Source organism: Oryctolagus cuniculus, chromosome 7 (genome assembly GCF_964237555.1).
Source record: "Oryctolagus cuniculus chromosome 7, mOryCun1.1, whole genome shotgun sequence".
NCBI classification, from domain to species: Eukaryota; Metazoa; Chordata; class Mammalia; order Lagomorpha; family Leporidae; genus Oryctolagus; species Oryctolagus cuniculus.
This window is the reverse complement of record NC_091438.1, coordinates 60,894,639-60,916,588: the sequence shown is the minus strand read 5'-3', so window position 1 is coordinate 60,916,588 and position 21,950 is coordinate 60,894,639. Positions and strand designations below refer to the sequence as shown.

The following is a 21,950-nucleotide window of genomic DNA, read 5'->3' as shown; positions in this document are numbered from 1 at the left end:
TGATGGCTTGGCATGGGAGATCCAGATTGAGTTCTGAATTTCTAACTTTCACCTGGCCCGGCCCCGCCTCTTTGGACATTGGAGTACCCAGTCAGTGGATAGGAGATCTCTGACTTCCAAATAAAATAAAAATCTTAAAAAAAAAAAAATACGTAAAAAGAGCCTGCCTGGCCCCTAGAAGTCTCCGGCTCCCTGTGGCCATGTTATCTCTTCCACACAGGCTCCTGCCGCTGACATGCTGTCTCCCATTAGGCCCTCACCAACAGCCAAACAGCTGCAACCTCCTGATCTTGGACTTCCAGACTCCAAAACTGTGAGCTAAATAAACCTCTTTTTCTTATAAAGTGCTTGGCCTTGGGTGTTCTGTTATAGCAACAGAGAGTCACGCAATGGAGTAGAGCCACAGTCATTTGCATAAATGTTGACTGTGGCCGTTGCCTACTATAGTGGGACAGCCAAGTTCCAACAGTGAAAGGGTCTCCAGAAGCTGACATATTTAATATCTGGCTCATTACAGAGAGTTTGCTGAGCCACGGTCCATCGTGATGCCTAGATGGGGATTTAACCCATGTCCCCACAGTAGTAGCATCTAAGGATCTCCTCCCTTAGGCCACACCCTCTGAGGTCCAGTGAGACCCACCCACACGCTGCAAAGATGAATAAACCAGTCACAGCCTGTGCCAGAACAGAGACTCAAGCCAGGTTTAATGATCATGGTCGAGGTTTCAGAGCCTGGGACTCTGAGGTGTGCCAGCCTGGGTTGTACACAGGGGAGGCAGGGGGGCCTGGACACAGGAGGCCTGCTGCTTGGCCAGCAGGGCCACAAGGAAGTACAGAGGTCAGAACACACAGAAAATGGGAACCAGTCAGCTCTGTTCTCCCCAGCTGGGGTGCACCCTCTCTCCTGACCCCCTCCTGGGGGGCCCCATGAATACAGGCAAAGAAAAAAGATCACAAATAATCACACAGACAGATTGTACAGCCCTGTCATCCTCTGTCTCCAAGGACACCTGCTTCCTGGGAGACATGTCTGGTTTATGGGAGTGGGGTGGGAGTGGTTCTCTACACAAGGGTCTGGTGGGGTTACAAATGCCAAGTACTCATTCTCCCGAGTAGAAAGCTACCTGGGGGTTCCAGTGGCTGATACCACGGAAAGAGGTTCATCAGTTAAATCTCTCGGAGAGAAGGCCAGGCACGTCTATCAGGTGTGTCCAGCTAGGGGCCAAACTAGCAGACTAGGCAGGGAGCTGCGAGCTGCAGGGCTGCTTCTCGTTCCCCAAGCCGGGAGGACACGAGAAGAACACAGCCTGCTCGTCCTTTGGAGCTCAGCGTGAACGCCCGGAAGGCTTGTTTGATTTCACATTCACTTTAAAGATTCTCAGAGCCCTAGGTGGCGCCAAGAGCGGAAACTGCGTTATGGAGATGAGATTTTCCCCCCGGCTTCCTGGTAAGTCTGAGGAGGGAGTCCCAGCACCTACAGCTCCAGTAACAAAACCCTCAGAAGTCTCTGGAATACAAACAACGTTTCCCTCCTGCCCTTGTCTTATTAGGGCTGTCAAGGCGGGAAGAGCAATGGCTCCTTTCCTGGTTTCTTTCTGGGTTCTCCATCTCATTCTACCTTAATTTTGTTTTCTATATGTATTTTTTTCCCCTCTGAGGACTCAGCTAGTTCCTCGCCACTCCTTCTCCCAAGTTCTTCAATCTTTGTCTTAACTCCAGCCTTTGCAGAGAGGCGACTCAGCGCCATGGGCGTGAGTGAAGCTTCAGGGAGTTCAGAAACTAAAGCACAAGAGAGTGTGTGTGTGTGTGTGTGCGGAGCCTGGCGTGTTCACTGTCTCTCCTATAGGGCAAAACTGTGTGCATGGAGTTGTGAACCGTTCTGAGAATGGCATCAGTGGGGACTACAGTTTCACTGTCTTCATGGAGGCCAAGGGGCCGCTGTGCATGCACACCTATAAGCATGCATCCCTACGTGCATGCAAGTACTGGAGTGGAATGCCGCACCTCTCTCGACGAAACTAGGTTCCTAACGAAGGGTGGCCGGCAGTCTCGAGACCCAGGAACAGGTAAGGGAAAGAGCCTGAGTTCCATCCCCTTCCTCAAACTTCATAGGCAGCTTCAGAGTCAGGTCCCCCTAGCAAGCAGCCCTCCCCCACAGGTAAACCACGCCTCTTGGAACCTAAAAAGAAGGTCAGAAAACGGAGAAATCCCAACGGACAGGAAACGTGGGAGAGAAGAGACACTGAAAAAGACCAAAGTCAGGGACCACCTTCGCCTCTGCCCTGCTCCCCTCCCCTGCCACAGCTCAGAGCAGCCACCTCCCAGGGCCCGCAGTCAAGGGCAGAGGTTAAAGGGCGCAGTCAGCTCCAGGTCCACAGCACTCTGCGACTTGGAGGGAAGGTAATGCTGGGCTCATTCTTCTCAATTCCCTCTGGCCTGACAGCTAGAGCTGTCTAGACTCCTGAGAGTTTAATGTGACCGACTGCCTGCTGCTGGACTGCTGAGAGCCTGCTAGAGGGGGCAGAGCTCTGCGCCACACTCTGAATTACCATTCTGGGACAGAGGCCACCTAACTGCCACCCCCCACATGACAGAATCTCACACTTGGGCTGCGTAGCAGGAGTGAGATCTGAGAGAGGAGATCCAGCCCGAATCCCCCTCTAGCGCCAAGCCCAGTCTAACCCAGCTAGGGCAGAGCAGCACATTCAGGGAAACTCGGAATCCCATGTGAACTTGACAAGGAGGCTGAGCCAAGAGATGGCAAACACAGAAACTCGGGTGGGCCCAGCCGGCTCCCACATACGAGAGGCCTTCTACCCTCTTCCTTCAAGTGGGAAGGGGGCCCACGTACCACATCTGTGGCAGGCATCCATGAAAGCTCTGCCTTCAGCAGCCGCACCCTGGTCTGACACACATGCTGAGAGTCAAGTGCTAACCAAGGGTTTCACCAACCAGGGCATTAGCCCATCTGGAGTTCACTTCTCCCACCCCTACCCCCACCCCTGCAAGTCTTGTGCTGGTACCTAGGCTGTATCCCTCTGTGCCACACTGGTCCCAAGACAAGGCACACATCCCACTAGCCACATTGCTGCCATAACCAACAGGCTACAGGCCAGGCTCCTGCAAGGCTCCGTCCTCCCTGGGCTCATTGGGAAAGAGGCACAGTGGCCTTGGGGAGCATCACTGATTGAGGTCTCAGCCTTTTCCCGACTCCTTTTTCAAAGTCCTCAGTTGCAAAGTGGGACTTCCTGCCTAAAGAAGACGCTACAGCTTGACCCCACAGCGGCTCCTGTGGAAGCTGCCCCCAACACACACAACACCACGGCTATGGGTGGGCAGAGACAGAACAAGATTTTTTTTTTTTTTCAAATGGTTTTCTCGTAAGGAGCTAGGGGTGACCTCAAAAGGTCGGCAATCTGCTCTTTCCCTCACCTCTTTTTCATTCCCAACCAACTCAGACATGCTCCTCTTCCTCTACCGCACGGAGAATTGCCAGGGCTTTGGGGAGGGGTATAGCGTTTGCCTGAGGATTAATATATCCATATTGGAAAAGCAGGCAGCCATACCCTCGCCGGGGTCTTGCCCGCTGTTGCGCCCAGGACCAATTCTCTTGAGGCCAGGAGGAACCCACTCCCTTGGGCAGCCAGCCCTCTCTTCCATCCCCTCACATCCTTCGGGGGGTGCATTACCTCTCCTGGGGCAGAATCTCCCCACCAACCCCTCCTGCTCACACCACAATGGGCGTATCAGAGAAGACCGAGCTGACAGATTCCGGATCCGACATCCTCCGTGGGCCCTTGCCTGTTGCCTCAGGCACTGGCAGGGTGTTGCCTGGCTTGAGCTTGCCGTTTTGACCCTGCCCGGGGCCAGCAGGTTCCAGAAAGGCCACCCGCCGGTCAAAACCATCATCTTTGTCCCCACCAGCCATGGGATCGTGGTTAGGTGTGGTACTAAGCATGGATGAGCTGAGGCTGTCTCCTTGATGGCTGGCAGGTTTCTCTACGCCCCGGCACCAGCAGCGGCAAGGGGTGAGGTACAGATATATAAGGACCAGGACCACACTGAGGATACACCCCACCAGGGTGGTATAGGCTGTGTTGAGGGTGTCGTGGTGTCCGTGCAAGGTGAAGTTGTGCACTTTCAATTCCACAGACAGCGTCTCATTGAAAGTCTCCCCCACGGCGTAGCAGGTATACACACCCCCATCCTCCACCTGTACCCGATGGAAACGAAGACTGCCGTCCTTGGACACTGTCACCGTGCCATTGGCTCCCTCATCCAGCACCCGCTCATTGCTCGGAGTCAGCCACACCTTGGTCATGCCCTGCTGCTTGGTGTCACACGTGATGGTCAAGGGTTCGCCCAGGTGGGCCTCCCACGCCCGCTCCTTGTACTCGCTGCAGTTGAGGAAGCTCAGGTTGAAGACACTGTGCAGCTTCGTGGAGTTGACGCAGTACAGGTCCTCCTGAAAGTCCATCACGGAGCTCAGCTGGCGGTACTGCCAGTGCGAAAAGAGCCGGTAGAGCTCGCAGTTGCAGTTCAGGGGGTTGTTGTGCAGGTACAGGCCGTTCTTGATCCACGCCGGCAGCTTCTGCAGGTCGGGCAACGGCAAGTTCTTCAGCTTGTTGGAGGAGAGATCCAGGAGCGTGAGTTTGGGCAGCTTGGCTCCTTCCTTAACCAGTTCCAGAGGGAAGCGGGTGATCTGGTTCTGGCTCAAGTAGAGTTTCTGCAGCTGCACCATGTCGTCAAAGGCGCAGCGGTCCACGGCCATGATGCGGTTATTATACAGCAGCAGCACCTCCAGGGCCTGCAGCTCACTGAACAGGTATTCGTCCAGCGTGCGCAGCTGGTTGGAGGACAGATCCAGGTAGCGCAGGTTGGGTACTGGGGAAAAGGCCTCAGAGGAGATGAAGTTCAGGTGGTTGTGGTTCAGCAGCAGGGAGTGCAGGTGGGTCAGGCGCATGGGGGTCCACTCAGCCCGCAGGCGGCTCAGGTTGTTGTGGCTGAGGTCCAGTATTGCTGTGTAGCTGGGCAAGGAGTGCGGCACATTGGGCAGCTGCTGCTTGGAGCAGCTGAGGATGTTGCTGGCGCACAGGCAGGAGGCGGGACAGCTAACCACTGGGCGGCCGGCCCTGGCCACCTCGAAGAGGAGCAGGAGCAAGGTCAGTAGCAGGAGCCGGAGGCCTCGCAGGTCGCGCTGGGGTTGCATAGTGTCGCCAGGGAGGTCGAGGAAGGCCACGAGGAAGAAGATCTGGGAGGGACTCACCCCGGCATGGTCTGCTGGGGTACTGAAGGGTCACTCTCACTACTGGCTTGAGAGAAAGAAGATGGGTTTGTGGTCAGCAGGGACTCTGGCGGGAAAGCCCACCCCTCCCCAAGGTGCCCCTCTGGGCACGCAGAGAAAGGAAGTGATGGCTGGGTAGTTCCCAGGTACTGTGCAGGCAGAGAGCTCAAAGTCCAGGGGCAGGAGGGGAGGGGGCTGGAGTCACACGGGGGGGTCGAGGAGGACATGCACAGGATGTCAGGGGCTGTTTGAGGGGGGAGGGGTCACAAGGACTGCACCGGCCGGGATTGGAGGCAGGGTCAGCAGGGCCTTCTGCAAGGAGCGGGAGGGAAGGTCATCAGGGCACCGGGCAGAGCAGGGCGCAACCTGATGGGGTTGAGGGTTCCCGGGGCCTGTCGGGGCGGGCTCCCCCTGGGCCCTCGGGTCACTGCACCTGCTCGGCGAGGACGCGTCTCAGCCCATGGCCAGTCCGGGAGCTCCGTCGCGGCCTCCCCGGCGGCGCCTCACTGGCCGGCCTGTCACGGCGCGCGCCTTACGCAGGGGCCCGCGCCCGGCAACATCGCCTCCCGGGGACTCGCCGGGCTCTGCCTTTCGCTTACCGCGCCGCCGCCTCGACCGCCGCGCCCGCCGGAGCCCACCGGTCACGGCCGCCGCCTCCGTGTCCGCGGGCCCGGCGTGGAGCGCGGTGCGGGAGCGGGAGGCGCCGCGATCCGCGCGGAGGGAGCGGCGTGGGGGCAGCGAGCACCGCGCGCGCGCCCGTCGCCGCCGCCGGAGCCTCGGGGCGCGTGCGCGCGGCGGGGGCGGGGCACACGTGCGTGTGTTTGTGTCGGAACCAGGGCGGGCGCGCGCGGGACAGGTCGCCTGCCGGGGACCCCCGCCGGGTCCTCCTCGGCGTGGACGCATCCGAGGTGCCGAGCTGGTGGCGAGATGGTCAGGCAAGGGGACCCCGGCCCCTTAAGCTCCTCGTTCCCCTCCGCCCCCGTCCCCTCCCCGCCCCCCTCGGCCGCGCAGGACCCTTCTCCCAACCCGATCCGCCCTCAGGAAAGGTCAGTCCAACTCGAGCGGATACGCCGCGGGGACCGGGGCAAGAGGCGGCGCACGTCTTTTAATTGTGCGATTTCGAGAAGTCTGGCTCAGCTCCCGCCTGTCAGTGTTGGCGGGAAATTCGTCAGTCAGGTTTTGAAGTTCCCTTTCTCTTCTCTCTGGGGCTGTGAGGAACCAAAAATCCGGCCGGGGGCGGGGCGGGGCCATTCAGCGGAAAGGGAGTTTTCTTCCAGTCTCGGTGCTGGGTGCTACTCGTCCCAGGCCCTGGGGATACCGCCACAGGACACCATCGTCCGCAAGCCGGAGGGAGAGGAGTGGAGCCAGGGCAGGATGCCCCGTGTGCCTCCAGGCCCAGGCCCTGGGACCCCCGTTTCTCAGACTGCCCTTGCAGCTCTCCCCAATCCCCCCCGCCCCCACCAGGCCAGAGGAAAGGCCAGGACCAGATTTCCATGCCTGGAGACTCCATCCCCTTCGCCCTTTGCTCTCTTCCTAAACCAGGACGGGTGCTTTCGCCTCCCCCTGGGGAGCAATCCTAGCAGTTTCTCTCTCACCTGATCCTCCAGATGAAGGGAGGGCGGGAAGAAGAAGGGACCCCTAAAGCACTAAGAGCCTGTTAACCCGAGTGTGTTGCTGGGGGAAGAAGGGCGTGGAGAAAGAGCCTAGACCTTGTCATTGGAGAGTTGAGCTGTTTTTGAGATGGTGGACCCTGAGAAAGAAATTCTCTTTTTATTCCTGTTAGTCTCTTACAACAGCAAGACCAAGGCTGAAATTAATGTCTCAATATTTTAGCCTGCTATGAATTTTAAAAAGAGGAATTTGTACCTATCATGTATGTTTCACCATGAATTTAAGTGAATGTATTATCTCTTCTGGAGTATTAGGTGTTAACCTATGCATAGTGTAAAAAGGTCTTTCTTTTTCTGTTGTTTTCAGGCATTAGTTGAAAGGCAGGGGGTGAGGAATTCACAGTTCACTTTACAGGCTCCTGTGTAGGGTCCCTTATAAGCTCTTGACAGGAAAGCTGAGTTCCACCCCAGGAGGCCTGTCCTAACTGGGTGGTAGCTGACTTCCCTCCAAACGGGAGATCCAAGGGAGCAAGACGGAAGTGACGTAACTCTTAGAAGGCATACCTGTTATCTTCACTGTGGCCCCATGTACAAGCCCCTCATTTATTGTGGAAGGAGACTGCACAAAGGCTTGACTACAAAAGCAGGGTGGGGGGCAGGTGGGGGTGGTTATCACATCATGTCTGAAATCATGTCTGTTTTTCAGTGTGGACAATTTTCTTTTTTGGGGGGTAGATTTTATTTATTTGAAAGAGATAGAGGCTGGCGCTGTGGCGGTGCTGGCACACCGGGTTCTAGTCCCAGTTAGGGGGCTGGTTCTGTCCCAGTTGCCCCTCTTCCAGTCCAGCTCTCTGCTGTGGCCCGGGAAGGCAGCGGAGGATGGCCCAGGTCCTTGGGCCCTGCACCCGCATGGGAGACCAGGAGGAAGCACCTGGCTCCTGGCTTCGGATTGGGTGAACCAACGGAATAAAGAAGACCTTTCTCTCTGTCTCTCTCTCTCTCACTGTCTAACTCTGCCTGTCAAAAAAGAAAAAAATAAAAAATAAAGAGATACACAGAGAGAAAAAGAGACAGAGATCTTAACCTCTGCTGGTTCACTCCCCAAATGGCCACAACAGCCAGGGCTGGGCCTGGCTGAAACCAGGAGCCAGGAGCTCCTTCAGATCTCCCACATGGGTACAGGAGCCCAAGCACTTTGGCCATCTTTTATTGCTTTCCCAGGCCATTAGCAGGGAGCTGGATAGGAAATGGGATAGCTGGGACTCCAACCTGAGCCCACATGGAATCCCAGCGTCATACCACAATGCTGGTCCCAGATAATTTTCAAAGACACAAAAGTAGACTAGTACAATGGATTTCCGTATACCCATCATCCATATTCAGTAAGTACCCAGGACACGTACAAAAGCGTTTTGTACAGATGTCCCTGAAGAACATATACCCTTTCCACCCCACCCCTGATCCCCAAGTTCTATAGTAACTTTGTTTAGATCCCAGTGCTATAGGCTCTTTCCTTCTCTTCCGTCCTCTTTCTGCCATGTTTAAGAGGTAGGCGAGAGTGAGATACAAAGAAAGAAGTTCCCTTGAACTGGACCAGTTTCAACAGGGGTGGTCAACAATTTGGAGGGGTCATCATGGATATGATCCTCAGTCAGTCTCTTTTTTTTTTTTCAGCTCACCCAGAAGTAAGCATATTCTTTTTCAATTTTAATGAGCATACAGCTTGCCCAGGGATCTTGTTAACACAGAGATTCTAAATCAGCAGTAGATCTCGGGCATGGGGGTCGGTGAGCGTCTACATTTCTAACAGCTGACAAAATGCTGCTGAGGCTACTGGGTCCACAGACCACGCTTCGTGTAGCCAGGGTACGAGCTGGGCTATCCAAAAAGATAGCCGTTAGCCACCTGTGGCTATTTAAATGAACTAAAAGTAAATAACAAAAAAAAAGTAAATTATAAATCACTTCTTTGGTCTCCCAGCCACATTTTAAGTGCTCAATGACTACATGTGGCTTGCTACCTTATTAAATAGTGTATCATCACAGAAAGTTCCATTGGATGGCACTGGTACAGAGAATTGACTCATAATAACTCTCCCACAGCTGCTTTTTAGACCAGAACAACTATCAATTAATTCACAACAAAAGAGGATATGGGCAGGATAAATAGCAACAAGTTATTTATAGTGAATATTTACTGCCTTTTGCACAGTGGATCAACACAGTGTTCCTAAATACAACTGGGAAGGTTGTTGGTTAGTTCAGCACTTGAGCAAAAGAGGTGGAATGTATTTACCAGATTATGAAATGGAATGAATTGCTTTTCTCCACACTGGAAGTATTTTTCTTCTTCTTCTTCTTCTTTTTTAAAAGATCTATTTATTTGAAAGGCAGAGTTACAGAGAGGCAGAGGCAGAGAGAGGGAAAGAGAAAGAGAGAAAAGTCTTCCATCCGCTGGTTCATTCCCTAGATGGCTGCAACTGCCGGAGCTGTGCTGATCCGAAGCCGGGAGCCAGGAGCTTCTTCCAGGTCTCCCACGTGGATGCAGGGGTCCAAGGACTTGGGCCATCTTTTACTGCCTTCCCAGGCCAAGCAGAGAGCTGGATTGGAAGTGGAGCAGCGGGGACTTGAACCGGTGCCCATATGCGGTGCTGGCAGTGCAGGAGGGAGCTTTACTCACTATGCCACAGTGCTGGTCCCCAGTATTTTTCTTCTTTCTTAATAACACACAAAGGTCTCCTTTCTGCTGGTCCACTCCTCATGAGCCAACAAAAACCAGGGATAGGTCAAGCTGAAGCCAGGAGCTGTTAACTCAATCTGTGTCTCCTACATGGGGACCAGGCACCCAAATACTTGAGCTGTCACTGCTGCTTCCCAGGGTCTGCATTAGCAGGCTATCTGACCCAGGCAATCTTATATGGGACGAGGGCATTTTTTTAAAAAAGATTTATTCATTTATTTGAAAGGCAGTTAAAGAGAGGCAGAGAAAGGGAGGGAGAGAGGTGTTCCATCCCCTGATTCACTCCCCAAATGGCTGCAACAGCTGGGCCTGGATCAGGCCAAAGCCAGGAGCCAGAAGCTTCTTCCAGGTCTCCCATGTGTATGAAGGGGCCCAAGCACTTGTGCCATCTTCCACTGTTTCTCCAGGCCATAGCAGAGAGCTGGATCAGAAGTAGAACAGCCGGTTCTTGAACCAGCGCACATACGAGATACCGGCACTGCAGGAGGCGGCTTTGCTGGTTATGCCACAGCCTCGGGCCTCTGACATGGGCATCTTAACTGATAAGCCAAGTGCCTGTTCCTCATATGCTATTTTATTTTCTGTTTATGTATCTGATTCCCTTTTGTATTTTTAAAAGATTTATTTTATTTATTTGAAAGAGTTACAGAGAGAGTGGGAACTATCTGCTGGTTCACTCCCCAGATGGCCACAATGGCCAGGGCTGGGCCAGGCCGAAGTCAGGAGCTTCTTCTGGGTCTCCCACGTGGGTGGCAGGGGCCCAAGCTCCTGGATCATCTGCTGCTGCTTTCCCTGGCACATTAGCAAGGAGATGGATTGGAAGTGGAGCTGCTGAGGCTTGAACCAGCAGGCATGTGGGATGCCAGCCTCAGAGGCAGCTGCCCCTCTGCTTTCCCTTTAGACCATAGACTCCTCAAGAGCAGAGATTTGTCCTGGATTTGGCCAGCAGGTATTCAAATAATTTTCTGAATCAGTCAATTAATGATTATATCAAATAAGCGTATTATGTTAGTCTCCTCAAACTGAGGAGATTGAGCATAGGGTTTGGGCTTGGATGAGTGACAGCTGCGTAATAGCTGTGTGACTAGATATTTTACTTCATTCTACTAAGTTTCCTCCCATTATCTGTAGAATGGGAATAGTAAGAACATCCAAGCTTGAAGCAGGTGTTTGGACTGGTAGTTAAGACACCTGCGTCTCATTGTAGAGTACTTATGTGTTTCTGCTGCCAGTCCTGTCTCCAGCTTCTTACCATTGCAGACCCTGGGAAGCAGCAGTGGTGGCTCAAGTAGTTGGATTCCTGCCATCCAAATGGGAGAACTGGATTGCACTCCCAGTGCCTGGCTTCAGCCAGCCCAGCCCTGGCCATTGCAGGCATCTTAGGCATGAACCAATGGATGGGTGCTCTATCTGTTTGTATCTCTGCCTCTCAAAAATTTTTTTTTTAGAAGACTCGAGTTTAGGGACTGGCGCTGTGGCGCAGCAGGTTAACACTCTGGCCTAAAGCGCTGGAATCTCATATGGGTACCAGTTCAAGTCCCAGCTGCTCCACTTCCCATCTAGCTCTCTGCTATGGCCTGGGAAAGCAGTAGAAGATGGCCCAAGTCCTTGGGCCCCTGCACCTGTGTGGGAGACCTGGAAGAAGCTCCTGGCTCCTGGCTTCAAATAGGTGCAGCTCCGGCCATTGCAGCCAATTGAGGAGTGAACCAACGAATGGGAGACCTCTCTCTCTCTCTGTCTCTCCTCTCTCTGAGTAACTCTAACTTGAAAATAAATAAATAAATCTTAAAAAAAAAAAAAAAAGACTCGAGTTTACATCATAAGATTTGGGGGATCAAATGAGCTAACAGTTTTGAAAATGCTGTATCACTTTAAATTGTTTACTTTTGGGGGCTGGCACTGTGGTGTAATAGGCCAAGCCTCCACCTGCAGCACCGGCATCCATATGGGCGCTGGTTCGAGTCCCAGCTGTTCCTCTTCCAATCCAGGTCTCTGCTATGGTCTGGGAAAACAGTAGAAGATGACAGAAGTGCTTGGGCCTCTGTACCCATCTGGGAGACATGGAGGAAGCTCCTGGCTCCTGGCTTTGGATTGGCCCAGCTCCGGCCTTGTGACCATTTGGGGAGTTGAACCAACAGATGGAAGACCTTTCTCTCTGTCTCTCCCTCTCTGTCTGTAACTCTGCCTCTCAAATAAATAAATAAAATATTTTAAAAAATGAAATTGTTAACTTTTTAAAAATCCTAGCTTTTAAATACTGGTTAACACAGTGTTTGAGATTTCTGCATTCCAGATCAGGGTGCCTGGGCTCAAGTCCTGGCTCCACTTCCCATTCCAGCTTCCTGCCAGTGTGCAAGCTGGGAGGCAGCAGGTGATGGTCCAAGTACTTGAGTCCCTGTCACCCAATGGGAGACCCAGATGGATTCCTGACTCCTGGCTTCGGCCTTGGCCCAGCCCCAGCTAAATTGTGGGCATTTGGGGAGTGAACTAATAGATAAGAGATCTGTGTGTTTGTCTGTGTTCCTACCTTTCAAATAAATTATTAAAATCCTAGCTCTCTCAACAACGGTTAGGAAATACCCTGGCTTTGATATCACTATACAGATGACCTTGCACAATTGTTTGCCTTATTCTGTCATTCAAATGTTACCTGTTTGGAACATCCACTCATATTTTCAAGTTCTCCTTCTCTGGCCTAAATAGATTTAAAAAAAATATGTATTTATTTATTTCAAAGGCAGAGGGAAAAGGAGAGACAGAGAGAGAGAAAGGGAGAGAGAGAATGGCCCCAAATGGCCACAACAGCTGGGCTGGGCCAGACCGAAGCCAGGAGCCAGGAGCTTCATCCAGATCTCCACTGGGTGCAGGGGCCCAAGTCCTTAGACCATCTTTCTCTGCTTTCCCAGACACATTAGCAGGGAGCGGGATTGGAAGTGAAATAGTCAGGAATCCAACCCACACCAATATGGGATGCCGGTACTGCAGGCAGAGGCTTAGCTTTCTATACCACAGCACTGGCTCCCTAAATAGCTTTTTTTTTTTTTTTTTTTTTTTTTTTTTTTTTTTTTTTACAGGCAGAGTGGACAGTGAGAGAGAGAGAGAGACGGAGAAAAAGGTCTTCCTTTGCTGTTGGTTCACCCTCCAATGGCCACCGCGGCCGGCGTGCTGCGGCCGGCGCACCGCGCTGATCCGATGGCAGGAGCCAGGTACTTCTCCTGGTCTCCCATGGGGTGCAGGGCCCAAGTACTTGGGCCATCCTCCACTGCACTCCCCAGCCACAGCAGAGAGCTGGCCTGGAAGAGGGGCAACCGGGACAGAATCCGGCGCCCCGACCAGGACTAGAACCTGGTGTGCTGGCGCCACAGGCGGAGGATTAGCCTATTGAGTCGCGGCGCCAGCCTGCTCCTCTTCTAATTGAGCTCTGTGCTCTGGCCTGGGAAAGCAGTAGGGGACTGCCCAAGTGCTTGGGCCCCTGCACCCATGTGGGAGATCTAAAGGAAGCTCCTGGCTCCTGGTTTTGGATTGGTCCAGCTCTGGCCGTTGCAGCCATTTGGGGAGTGAACCAATGGATGGAAAATCTTTCTTTCTGTCTTTCCCTCTCTCTGTAACTCTTCCTACCTCTCAAATAAATAAATAAAAGGAAAAAAAAAAAAAGAATTAGAGGTGTTGATGAATGACAGGTGAGGTTTAGGAAGCCTGAGGAGTGAGAAGGACTCAGGATCAGTAATAGAGCAGGCAGTTCCTGCTAATTCCTGTGAGAGCACACACACCAGACCAGCAGGAAGGACACGGTCTGGCTCCCTAGAACAGGGAGCAGCTCTTAAAAAAAACACAAGGGAAGGAGTTCATGCTGTACTCAGTCGGGTCAGACCATGACTGGAGTATCACGTTCAGTTCTGGGCAGCTAATTTACAGTCTGGAGCATGGCCAGAGGCAGTTGATGGAATGGTGTGCAGCCCAGCGATCCTATCATGTGCATTCTCCCAGACATCTGCTGGGTCCCTGGGGCACGGCCCTGCCTTACATGCCTTGGGGTGAGGTTGGGTGGAGTGGGTGCAAATATGCTTTGGAAATAGTTTCTTCCCTCTAGGCTCTAGAAAATAAGACATGAATTTTATGCACTTCTGTAAACATTTATCAATTGCCTGTTATGTTCAGCACTCTAAATAAGTTGTATAATCTTTGGGGCCCTGTAGGAAGAGCACTGGGCTAAGTGTCAAGAGAGCTGGATTCTAGTCTCACTTATACTGGCTCTCAGTTTTCTCACATATGAAATGGGAGTTAGAATACATGCCCCATTAAAAGTACAATTCCAGAGACTGTGACCCCTGAGTCAGACTTTTCATGGGAAGAGCCTGGGAAACACTTTGGTCATCAGAAAAGTTGGTAAACATTTCTTTGTAGGGAAGTGTTCACCCTGTGTGGGCCTCAAACTGCCTATATCAAAATCCCCGAAGAATTTAAAAACAAGACCCCAGGGCCCACCCCAGACTTGCTTAGAACCCTGGAGACAGGGGCCTGGGAATCTGCATTTAAGATGATCCCACATGATTCTTTGCACACCCTAATTTGAGAACCACATTATAGAATCTTTGTGAGGACTATGTGAGAATGTATGGGGAAACTCTGATAGCTCAGAGATGAAGGATGAGTAGTGTAAGCCCTTCCTTCATTTTGGGAGGAAGTCATCATAACTACTCCTGAAAGATGAAGTGTCATGTATTAAATCTCAAGCACTACAGAGAACCGCTTTACCTGACAGGCTTCAGGAAGAGAGGTTTAAGGAAGGACTCCATAGGGTACCTGAGGAGTTGTCCTCCTGGCTGTAGTGTCCATGGGCCTAGTGTTCCTAAGACCTGCAGAACTGAAACTGCGTTTTGAAATGGCATAAAGTGGCTTGTGGGGCAGGTGTTTTGTCCAGCTGTTAGGATATTGCCTGGATGGGGGTGGGGTGCCGGCACTGTGGCACAGTGGGTTAAGCCTCCGTTCGCAGAACCAGCATCCCATATAGGCTCTGGTTTGAATACCTGCTGCTCCATTTCCAGTCCAGCTCCCTGCTAATGGCCTAGGAAAGCAGCAGAGAATAGTTCAAGTGCTTGGGACCCTGTACCCACGTGGGAAACCCAGAAGAAGCTCCTGGCTCCTGTCTTCAGTCTGGTCCAGCCCCGGCCATTATGGCCATCTGGGGAGTAGACCAGCAGATGGAAGATCTCTTTCTCTCCCTCCCCCCTCTCTGTAACTCTGACTTTCAAATAAGTAAATTAAAAAGAAAAGAAAAAGATGCTGCTTGGGATGCCCACATCCGATATCAGAGAGCCTAGGTTCAAGGCCCATCTCTGATGCCAATGTCAGCTTCCTGCTAATGCATACTTCCAGCTAATGCTGCAATGATGGCCCAAGTAATTGGGTCCCTGCCACCTATTTGTGAGTCCTAGATTGAGTGCCTGGCTCCAGCTGCCCCAGGCATTTGGGGAGTGAATCAGCAGGTGAGTCAGCTCCCTCCACTGCACTCTGAACCCCATAACTGTTATGCTTGCAACCCAGCTTTCTGCTAATGTGCCTGGGAAAATAGTAAAGGATGGCCCAAGGATTGGACCCTTGACATCCAGGTAGGAGACGTGGATGGAATTCCAGGTTCCTGGCTTTGGAGTGGCCCATTCCTGGATGTTGAGACCATTTGGGGAGTGAATCCGCAGATGGAAGAGTTCTCTCTTTCCCTTTTTCTTTGGTCACTCTGAACTTCAAGTATATAACATAAATCTTTTTTTAAAAAAAGTTTGCAACCCAAAAGTCATCTACCTTCTTTGGTTTCCTCTAGGATATTTACTTTCCCGGAATAAAAGAGGGTTTGGATGAGTCCAGTTGCTACCATCTAGTAAGGAGCTGTGTGTTGGGCTGTCTTCTTATCGAGCCCTTCCTGTGCCCTCCTGTGAGCCCCACTCATATGTAGTTGAGTTCAGTTTATGGTTAATCCCCAGCCAGTTGTCTGTGAGAAGAGTTGGTTTTGCTCAAAACAAATGGCATCTTGATGTTTTGCCTTCTTCAGAAAAGTAAGGAGGGAGGGACTGGCATTGTGGCATAGCAGGTTAAGCCACTGCCTGCATTGTTGGCATCCTGTATGGGCACCAGTTCATGTCCCTGCTGCTCCACTTCCTATTCAGGCCCCTGCTAATGGCTTGGCAAAAACAGTGGAAGATGGCCTAAGTGTTTAGGCCCCTAGCTCAGCCCTGACCCTTGGAGCCATCTAGGGAGTGAACCAGCAGATGAAAGATTCTCTCTCTCTCTTTCCCTCTCTCCTTCCCTCCCTCCCTCCCTCCCTGTCTCTCTGTAGCTCTTTCTTTTTCTTTTTTTTTTTTAAAGATTTTATTTATTTATTTGAGAGGTAGAGTTATAGACAGAGAGAGGTTAAGACAGAGAGAAAGGTCTTCCATCCATTGGTTCACTCCCCAACTGATCCGAAGCCAGGAGCCAGGAGCTTCCTCCCAGTCTCCCACAAGCGTGTGGGGGCCCAAGCACTTGTGCCATCTTCCACTGCTTTCCCAGGCCACAAGCAGAGAGCTGGATCAGAAGAGGAGCAGTTGTGAGTCAAACTGACATCCATATGGGATGCTGGCACCACAGGTGGAGGCTTAACCTACTACATCATGGTGCCAGCCCAGCTCTGGCTTTCTTTCTTTTTTTTTTTTTTTTTTAAGATTTATTTTATTTATTTGAAAGAGAGTTACAGAGTTAGAGAGAGGGGTAGAGACAGAGAGAGAGGTCTTCCATCTGCTGGTTCACTCCCCGTATGGCTGCAACGGCTGGAGCTGCGCCGATCTGAAGCCAGGAGCCAGGAACTTCCTCCGGGTCTCCCATGTAGGTGCAGGGACCCAAGGACTTGGCCATCTTCCACTGCTATCCCAGGCCATAGCAGAGAGCTGGATCGGAAGAGGAGAAGCCGGGACTAGAACCGGCACCCATATGGGATGCTGGCGCTTCAGGCCAGGGCTTTAACCCGCTGTGCCACAGCACCGGCCCCAGCTCTGGCTTTCAAATAAATAAATAAATAAATCTTTTTTTTTTTTAAAAAAAGGAAATATCTGAACTTCAGAAAAAGAAAACAAAGAAAATTGAGGGAGAAATCCAAACTGAGTATTTTGAGGCTTGTTGGTTTGTCTAGTATAATTTTCCATGAGAAAGGGGGTAAATGAATGAAGTGTGACTGAAATATGGCAATACTTTTCCCTTTGTGAAACCAGTGAGTTCCTGCTCCCTAATCATGTCGGCAGAGGCACACATGGTTTTTTGTGTATTTCTTAGGTGCATACATATCTAGGTTGAGAACCTCTGTTCTTCTGGACATCCACAGAGCAGAACTGTACTCTTGAGTAGAAGTGTCAGAGAAAGATTTCCTTTCCGTGTTCAGAAACGGGTTCTGACATTTCTATTGTCCAATAATAACTCTTTTCCATCTTGAGGTAATGAACTCCCTGTCACAGAAAGCATTCAAGCAGGAGCCAGATGATTGTTTCGCACCGATGTCCGTTCATTTATTTGCTCATTCATTCCATCCATCATACACACACCCATTCACATATAACAAGAACTCTTGTGAGTATGTAGGAGTAGAAAAATGGAATACAAAGACAGACAAACAAGAAACTGCCTCTGTTCTGAAGTGCCACGGTTTGGTGAAGGAAACAGATGGTCACAATGTATTGTGACAGGTAAGAGCTTGTGTGTAGAAGACTTAAGGGACCAGCTAAGGGAAGGGAGTAAGCTTGTGGAGGAATCTTGCACAGGGTGTGAGGTTGACCAGATGACTGCTAAAGTCATCTTTCAGTTCAGAAAAGTTTATTCTTGCTACTCCAAACAGATGTATAATACATGTTTAAGACAAAACAAAACAAAACACCAATGTACTTGCTATGCAAACACAGCTTGAGGGCAATTGTTCTAGCCCCTACCTACCTCCTGTTTCCCAACCAAATGGCAGCCTCTTAGCCTGTCCTGTGTGGAAATTGTGGAACTATGATCCCAAGATTCTGTATTTTGCAAAGTTACCAAACCACAGCCCTTCTTGGGGATGATTATTGGAAGGGAGCATCTTCAGTCTGCTGTTCAGGCTGGAGAGCCAGGGATTGCCAGTGAAAACATGCTGGTGAGGGTGAGGGAGGGGGCAGGAGGGAGTGCAGTGCAGGTTGGAGCGAGTGTCCCCAAACCTGGAGCCATCGCCCTGTGATTGTTCCAACAACTTTGAGGTTTGAAAGCGTTTCCTTCCCTGCAGGTTTCCCTCATTTTCTTTCCCTGCTTCCACAGACAGCACAACCCGCCCTTTCTCCCTCCCACCAAGGTCACCACTCAGCAGGCTTTGATAAATGTCATCTTTTTTTTGAAAGTCGCCTTGGAAAAAGGCAATTTGACTGCAGTGAGGCAGAACAGGGAGCTGAACGCCAGCCGCCCTTTATCGACCAGAGCCCAACCCTGAGACCAAACCAAGAGGAGTGTAGCTGCCCCCGGGCTCCCGGTGATCCCTGGCTGCCTCTCCCCAGGTGGCGATGCATGTGCAGAAGCCTGCAGAGCCTGGGTCCTAGCATCCGGGTCTCCTCCACTCTGTGTCCCTCTCCCCACCCCTTTGTCTTCTGTCACTTGCTTTCTGGCTCGTAACTAAAGGTCCCAGAGAACCCCCACAGCTTTGGGGGGGGTGGGGGCCCTCTCCACTGTGCAGGCAGCGGGCTGCTGATTAGCGCGGGGAATAAATAACAGCAAGCTAATTATCTCCCTGATTGCGGCTTGCCTCACTAACAAGGCTGGGCTGGAGTGGTGATGCGGCAGCTGATGCTATTCCAAGCATGCTTCTAGGTTCAGGGGAATTTCCATGACTTTCCAGTCTGGAGACACCTGCCCTTCCCAGATGCTCTGGAGTTCTGAGTGAAAGTGTTCCCACTCCTGCTTCACCTTGGAATTGAGAGCCTCACCCTAGACAGACTATTTGTGTCAGTCCCTGGTGGATGACAGGAGCTGGCTTCTCAGAGAAGCAGTGAAAGGCTTTCAGGGAGGGTTGGCCAAGGGCATGGAGAGATGGGTCCTCCGGGATCGCATCCGCCAGCACTTAGTATCCTAATTACATCTGTTACTCCAGCTCCTGGAACTCAGTGGCTCCCTTCAGACCTGCTTGCAAGAGAAGAAAGGCACAGAGAACATTGATCTAGGACTCTGGGCCTACCCTGACTACCTCCGCACCTTCTGACGTGCTCATTAATCACACTGATCCTCCATCCCCTTTTATGAGATGAGAGTGTCAGGCAAGATGACCTTGAAGACAACCTTGGAGCTTTATCCAGCTCCAGAAACAGGCTTTCGTGACTTTAACTCTGAAGTTTCACGGTGCTTCTCTTGAAAGCCTGGAGTCCCAGCCTAGAAAAGCCCCCTGTGCCTCTTGCGGCCAGGTCTCCAGACACACATTGCACTGCGCACCACCTTCAATTTTAACTGACAGCTCTACTCTCTTGATCCTAAGAGCTTGTCTAGTCTGGAGGAAGAAGGATGAGAATCTCCTCTTTAGGAAGATGTCTGTGTCTAGCGGCCTGAGCTACCCGAACTTGCTGAAACCGGAAGTTATCAGCCTGCCCAAGGACAGGATGTGGAAGTGCTGTCTCCAGAGCAGGAACTTCTGCCGGCCTGCTTGGTGCAGAGGAAGAAACCAGCGTGCCTCCCAGGCATTATGGCCTGTCCCCACTGTGGGTCCTGCCCCCACTTCACACCAGTGGGAGGACATTGAAGGGGTCTTCCTTCACGGGGAGACTCACCTCTGTGGGGGTGCTGCACGTTAGGTGTTAGACAAGCCAGATGCTTTCATCTGATGAAGACGGGCCCACACAAAATAAAAATAAGCCTGGGTCACAGTTTCCTTTGGAAAGGGAAGGGAGAAGACATACGTCCCTCCTGGAATAGTGAAAGAGTCTGAAAAATAGGGTTATACCCTTCCAAGGTACTAAGCTCTGCTATTTGGTCTGCTCTCACAGGAAGAGCCCTCAGGTAGGGCTCACAAGGTCATGTTCAACATATGCTTTATCACTTTTAAAGGGCGAATTTGGGCAACCCTTTGGCTTTCTGCATTGGTTAGGGTGAGCGAACTGATGTGATCAATAAACGCTAAAGCTCAGCGGCCAATCTCAATAGAAGCTGTCATTCTCACATAAAAGCTTAATGTGGACATTCACATGATGGCCTCCCATGGGGTGTCCCAGGAATCCCACACCACCCATCTTGTGGCTCTCCCTGCCCAGGCTTTGGAACCTCTGCGTGATCCTCTGCTTCCAGTTCAGGCAGCAGATGGGAGCCAGGCAGGAATACGCGAGAGGTTTTACGGGCCAGGTCTGGGAAGAGGTATTCATCATTTCTGCCACATTTCACTGAGCAGACTCCAGCCAGATGACTGGAGCTGACTGCAAAGGAAGCCGGGAAGTGTAGTCAAGCTATGTGCCCAGCAGGTGAAAGGAAATACTTTGGTAAACAATTGATTAATTTTTAAAGATGTATTTATTTATTTGAAAGGCAGAGCAGAGATACAAGGAGAGAGAGTTAGAGATCTTCCATCCACTGGTTCACTCCCCAAATGACTGTAACAACCAAGGCTGAGCCAGGCCAAAGCCAGGAGCCAGGAACTTCTTCCGAGACTCCTATATGGGTGCAGAGGCCCAAGCACTTGGGGCATCCTTTGCTGATTTCCCAGGTGCATTGGCAGGGATGCTGGATTGGAGACTCGAACTGGTGCCCATATGGGATGCCAGTGCTGTGGGCGGTGGCGTCAACCACCCTACAGCACAGCACTGGCTTCTGAAATTTTATTTCTAAGCTTATCAGTAGGGTAAAGGCCTTCTACTTCGTCATCTAAGTAAGCGTGACAAATAGGAGAACAGATTATGAGAAAGCTTTAAAAATACAGAACGAATGAATGAATATAGATATAGATATATAATGGGTTTCTCAGATTACTCTAGAATTAACTTCATACACACTGGCTCTGTTACTCTATTAGAAACGCTGAAGTGCTCTGTTGTTGGGAAAAATACATTTAGGTTGTATGACAAGTGTCTGAATGATGGCAGGATTGATTTCAATGTGTGACAAAGATGAGCTCATCCATAAACCCAATCCTTGAAAAGAATGATAGAAAGTACCCCTCCTGTCCCCGTTCCCTTTGCACTGGATGGCGGATTCAGCCTGCACAGCTGGGGTGGTCAGCAGGGCTGGGGCCAGGATTGGGCTGGCCTGATCAGCATGTCTGCTGAGTCTGCCACACAGAAGGCGGTCTCTGTGGTTAGGAGATTGGTTCCAAGCACAGAGATTGAGCAAGCAGATAATACACTGAGGGTAAGGAGAGCCCTGCTCCTCATGTTATTTGGAAATGGAATAAGCCCTGTGGTAGGAGAACAGAGCTGGGGTAGTCAGTTGGAACTCATGTTTTTAATATAAATAGGGATGTGGGTGTGTACACATATATGAGAGAACATCAAAAGATTTGTGGGAAAATGGAATTGGAAGATAAGTTTATTTGGTGCAAAAATTTTTTTGAAATTCCACTGTCTGAGGGTCTTCAAAAAGTTCATAGATAATGAAAAAACTACACATGGATTTCAAAAAGCTTTTGCACCAAAATGAACTTATCTTTCATTTCCCTTCTTCTTCTTCTTCTTTTTTTTTTTTTTTTTTTTTTTTTTTTTTTTTTTTTTTTTGCAGGGGAGAGCACGAGTGCAGTCCCCCACTACCACAAATCATGCAGGCGAATTTTCCACATCTGGGGAAATCGCAGGGGTCAGCACTTCCGGAGGGCAATGGATGAGCCTCGCCCTGGGAAAACCACCTTCGTGATCATTTAATTCCCTTCTTTTAAAACAAACTTTGTTTGAAATAAATCAACCTTGTTTATTTCTAGCCTTAAACAAATGAGAGAACACATTTATGTGCCCTCTCTGAAATATACTAGAAGCAATGCCACCCCGTGGCAGTGAGCACACCAATATCTTGGTTTCTAAATACTATTTCCCACTTAAAAAAAAAAAAAAGCACTGATCAACCTAGAAATGACTACAGATGGACTTAGAAGGTCTTACGCTTTAGGAAGCATGGAAATGAATGGAAATGATAGAGAACCCACCGAGTGGGTGTTTGGCCTAGTTGTTAGGAGACTGGCTAGGACACCTGCAATCCATATCTGAGTGACTGGGTTTGGCTCCCAGCTCCAGATCCTGATTCCAGCACCCTGCTAATACAGACCCAGGGAGGCAGCAGGTAGTGACTAAAGTTGGATTCTCGCCACCCATGTGGGTGACTTG

At 50.9% G+C, this 21,950-nt stretch overlaps 1 protein-coding gene and 1 non-coding gene across 3 annotated transcripts; both read right to left on the bottom strand.

Moving 5' to 3' along the window:
- Positions 1–678: 678 nt before the first annotated feature.
- Positions 679–5,998, bottom strand: AMIGO1 (adhesion molecule with Ig like domain 1). Of its 2 annotated transcripts, none has more exons than XM_008264737.4 (2): positions 5,718–5,998; positions 679–5,308 (listed from the first exon to the last, which is right to left on the bottom strand). In XM_008264737.4, the coding sequence occupies exon 2, from the start codon at positions 5,207–5,209 to the stop codon at positions 3,728–3,730; it is 1,482 nt and encodes a 493-aa protein (XP_008262959.1). In that variant the 5' UTR covers positions 5,210–5,308; positions 5,718–5,998; the 3' UTR covers positions 679–3,727. The 2 variants fall into 2 exon arrangements, with proteins under 2 accessions (XP_008262959.1, XP_017201504.1); XM_017346015.3 differs by having other exon boundaries at positions 679–5,312; positions 5,718–5,921.
- A 15,353-nt stretch (positions 5,999–21,351) lies between these two features.
- Positions 21,352–21,513, bottom strand: LOC127493891 (U1 spliceosomal RNA). The gene has a single exon (XR_007924428.1). It is a non-coding gene; the product is annotated as a U1 spliceosomal RNA (small nuclear RNA).
- Between the last annotated feature and the right edge of the window lie 437 nt (positions 21,514–21,950).

Bases quoted from the DNA above. Each gene is read 5' to 3' on its own strand.
- AMIGO1 (XM_008264737.4), bottom strand. From the start codon at position 5,209: ATGCAACCCCAGCGCGACCTGCGAGGCCTCCGGCTCCTGCTACTGACC.